Source organism: Dipteris shenzhenensis, chromosome 12 (genome assembly GCF_047967505.1).
Source record: "Dipteris shenzhenensis isolate YYH24624 ecotype China chromosome 12, Dip_SZ_1.0, whole genome shotgun sequence".
Classification (NCBI taxonomy): domain Eukaryota; kingdom Viridiplantae; phylum Streptophyta; class Polypodiopsida; order Gleicheniales; family Dipteridaceae; genus Dipteris; species Dipteris shenzhenensis.
Genome location: NC_141607.1, coordinates 55,325,103 through 55,328,955, shown reverse-complemented (window position 1 = coordinate 55,328,955; position 3,853 = coordinate 55,325,103). Strand labels below are relative to the sequence as shown.

Sequence of the window (3,853 nt, the reverse complement as noted above, 5' to 3'; positions counted from 1 at the left end):
CGAAGTGGCACAAAGCCAATGGGAAGAGGACAAAATGGCGACACAAAATAATACCACCCAAAATTCATTTTAGTGACGTACCCTTACGAGGGCGGGCCAAAACTCAAAGTAGTTTTGTTGAATTGGAGGATGAGGCACGGGAGCGTCAATACTGTCCACAAACACAGTTGAAGGCCTCTCTCAACAGCTGGCAACTGAGATGGCGGGGCCTCGCTGCTGCTCAGCCAAGTGTGGAGGTCACGCGCATCTCTTCTACGCTCCCAAACTGCAACACTACGTCCAAGATTGGAAGCTTTGTTTTGCAATTGCATCGCAGTCCCTTGTTTGCAAGAGCTTTTGTGCCTCCTACGAGTTCTGAAATTGCACTAGAGACCTTAAGATTTGTAATCAACGTGTGTCTGGGATTTCCTTGGTTTCCAGCTTGTTACAGCGCACAACCAGGACGTCCCTGATCACTTGCAGGAGAGCCCAAGAACGCAGTAGCTCTGCTGCTTCCAGGCATGGAGTGCAGCAATTCTTGAGCTTGTAAGTTATCTCAAACTGCAGTAGAGCTTTAGTAGTGGAGTGGAGCATGCCAATGCCTAGATCTTGCGATGCCTGCCGGGCTTCTAGTGCCTTAATGTACTGTAGAGCGGACTCCGCCTTCCTCTGCTTTACTTGCGATTTGAAGGTCCATGGAGCTAATAAGCTTGCTTCCCGCCACGAGAGGGTGTGGATGTGCGAGGTCTGTGAGCAAGCTCCCGCAGTTGTCACTTGCAAGGCGGATGCCGCAGCTCTCTGCCTCGCTTGCGACACCGATATCCACTCTGCAAATCCTCTGGCAAATAGGCATGAGCGAGTCCCGATTCTGCCCTTTCATGAGTCTCCCAGCTTGGGCCGAGTTGCCCACGTCAATCTTGTTCAACAGGAAAGGGGTGATTGTGAGGATGACGACGACGAAGCATCTGTAGCAGAAGCCGAGTCTTGGCTAGCGGATGGAACCTGCAAAGTCGGGATGGGCAATGGTGGGTTCGATGACGATATCAACATCACAAGTCTCCTCAACGACAACGTCTGCAGCGCGAAATCTCCGATGGACAAGCTCAAGGTTGAGGACTGTCGCGATTTGGAGTTCTTCCCTGTTGTAGAACGCCATAGCGACCTCGAATACGCGTCTGCAGACGGGGCATCGCAGGCCATAGCAGATAGTATCGTGCCGGTGCACATTCCAGACGCAGGCGCTCGTATTTCGTCCGTGCCTAATTCGAGCGGATCTGATTCTTTGGAGGTGGATGTATCCTCGAATACTGGATATGGTTTTGTTGCAGCTTCTCTGAGCCGTAGCGTAAGCCTCTCTTTCTGTGCGTTCATTACCGTTGTACGATCGTAAAACTCGTTGTCTACCAGCTAATTGGGCTTTCTGGCTTAATTCTTCAGTACTCTGTCTACTGCAGATTACTTCAAACTCGCAAGATGTTGGGGTTGTTCCGGATACCACTCTCAGTGACATATCTACCCCTTACAAAGGTTTCACAGTGTTGGAGCCTCGGCCTCGAGTGGAGAGTGGTGGGCAAATGGAGCCCTGCATGGCAAGGGAAGCACGGGTGATGAGGTATAAGGAGAAGAGGAAGAACAGGAAGTTCGAGAAAACTATCAGATATGCTTCGAGGAAAGCGTATGCAGAGACGAGGCCCAGGGTAAAGGGGAGGTTTGCCAAAAGAAGCGAGGCAGAAGTTGATCACATGTTCTTCGTTGTACCGGATGCTGAAGTTGGTCTTGTTCCTTCCTTCTAGGAGGAATAGCTTACAACAGTACTTGTACATCCCCACCTCTTTGACAAAGAGCTTGAGGTTGGGTGCTTGAGTGTCTGCCTGAGTCTGTTCCTTAAGACAGTATAATGGAAACGTTTTGATTCATAATTTTGTAAATTGGAGACATAAGCTTGTTCCTTTTGCCTTTTGTAGCGGATATTTGCTTTAAAGTGAAGTCTTAGAGTTTACACGGAGTCGGCCGTATCAAGTTTCCTATCATTCAAGATGTATTTGTGACTTGATTTGCATCTAGTGATTGGAAGCTTTAACTCCATTCCACAAGAGTTAATAGCATTTTTCAAGCTCATCGCCACATTGCTATATTTCATTTCCTCTAGGTTTCATCTTGTTCTCTCTCTCTCTCTCTCTCTCTCTCTTCTATGGTTATGGAGAGGTAGTAGGTACTTTTGGTGTTGTATAGGCCTGTGAGTAGGTTCTTTCTCTTCCCTTCTCCTCCTACTTTTCCTCTCCTTCAAATTCCCTAAGTTTTCCTTAGTTTCCCTCTTTCTAGAAGGAGGGATGTGTAAAAAGCTTGTGCAATGCTTTTTGAAGTGGTACTAAGTTTCGAGAACTTACTATATCACAGTAACGATCAAGGCAACAAAATTAATTCAAGATGTGGCTCAAGAGAAAATCATCTTTAGAATAAATGCAACTTAAGGTATTTGAAATAGTCAAATACAATAAAGCAAGTAAAGCACATGAAGTTTCACGAGGGTTTTTAGGTCACAACGTATGGAGATTAGTCTAGAAGACGGCTGCAAGATGTTGACAAACTATGGACAAAGCTCAATGAGTGTGAATTTGCAAGAAGCAAGGTGAACTTGTACAATACGTATAGAAAATGAGAAGAAAGCATGGGGGTGTACATGATTTGGTTTTGTTTTAGGCCTAATGTTAGACCTTGAAGGTCTTTAGAACCAACCAGGAAAAGAAAAGGAGAAGGGAAGAAGACGCCCATGAGCAAGGTCATCCTTGGAACATAAGGTAGATGGCCTTTTGAAAAAAACACCCCCAAAATAGTTAGAGCGACCACACAAAGATAAAGGGAAGCTGTGCGAATAGCTAAACAAAACCCTATGGAGTAAGGTGCCTAAGTATGAGCCTATAGATAGAGTTTTGTTGCAACAAAGGCATGTACTTTCATGAAGGCAAAGTTGAATTCATGTTCCTTCGACAAAGATGCCAAACATATTGAAATGGCTTATATTGATGGGAATGTTCTTCATAATCTTTGAAACCTCGTCCTAGAGTTCTTGTTGCAACTCTCACATGGGTTAATAGGCTCTATCTTTTGTTGCACGACTCACATGGGTTGATAAAGTGAATAGAAGGCTCTTTCATGTAATTCACCTCTTTCACTTAGTAAGCCCATTGATCTCTTGTAATGCATCTTGTTTAAAACTGACTATTGACGTTCTCTTTCCCTCAGCTACTCGGTTGTTTGATTGTGCAACCTATTAACTATTCCATAGATGTAAAGGAAGATGGAAAACTGAGAATCAATGTGCCAGTAAGGTTGCTATAGCATGCTCGTAGATGTAAGGAGACGTAAGAGGAAAATTCTTGATGATGCTAAGAGCAGTTTGCAGTTTGAAGGTCATGATAACCTTGCCAACCAGGTGCAATGGAAGATAGATGCCATGCTTTGGGTTGACAACTTTATTGGGAATGCAAAGACATGCTTCAACGAAGCATGCAACGTAGACCCTACTCTTGCACAAGAGATGTCTTCAAATCAACACAATGGATGGGTGTGTGGGCCAAGCACAAGAGTAGGGTCATTGCATCAAATCGCCGTGTCATAGTGGCTAAGAGCTGGGAAAAGAAGGCTGCAGTAGCTTATGGGTGAGCTATGGGGGAGCTATGTCCCTGGCTGCCACATGTGAAGAGCAGCCAACCTCTATACCCTCTCAACCATTGAGAGATGATGAGATTCAAAGGGCACAACACGTGGCTAGTAACATAGACAGAGTGTTAATCTTGGCCTATGTCACAGAGAGCGAGATCCAAGTTGGCAAGAAAATCGGCTCAAGATCCTATGACACTATATTTGAAGTGCA

General features: G+C 45.3%; 1 protein-coding gene across 1 annotated transcript; it reads left to right on the top strand.

The window, feature by feature from the left end:
- Positions 1-236: 236 nt before the first annotated feature.
- On the top strand, positions 237-2,016 carry LOC147896422 (zinc finger protein CONSTANS-LIKE 3-like). Its single transcript, XM_087382633.1, has 2 exons — positions 237-1,324; positions 1,434-2,016. Exons 1-2 carry the CDS (start codon positions 572-574, stop codon positions 1,770-1,772), a joined length of 1,092 nt encoding a protein of 363 aa, XP_087238759.1. The 5' UTR covers positions 237-571; the 3' UTR covers positions 1,773-2,016.
- The last annotated feature ends 1,837 nt before the right edge of the window (positions 2,017-3,853 follow it).

Coding starts and splice junctions, on each gene's coding strand:
- LOC147896422 (XM_087382633.1), top strand. CDS start 572: ATGCCAATGCCTAGATCTTGCGATGCCTGCCGGGCTTCTAGTGCCTTA. Junction 1,325..1,433: donor CAGCTTCTCTGAGCCGTAGC/GTAAGCCTCTCT, acceptor TGTCTACTGCAG/ATTACTTCAAACTCGCAAGA.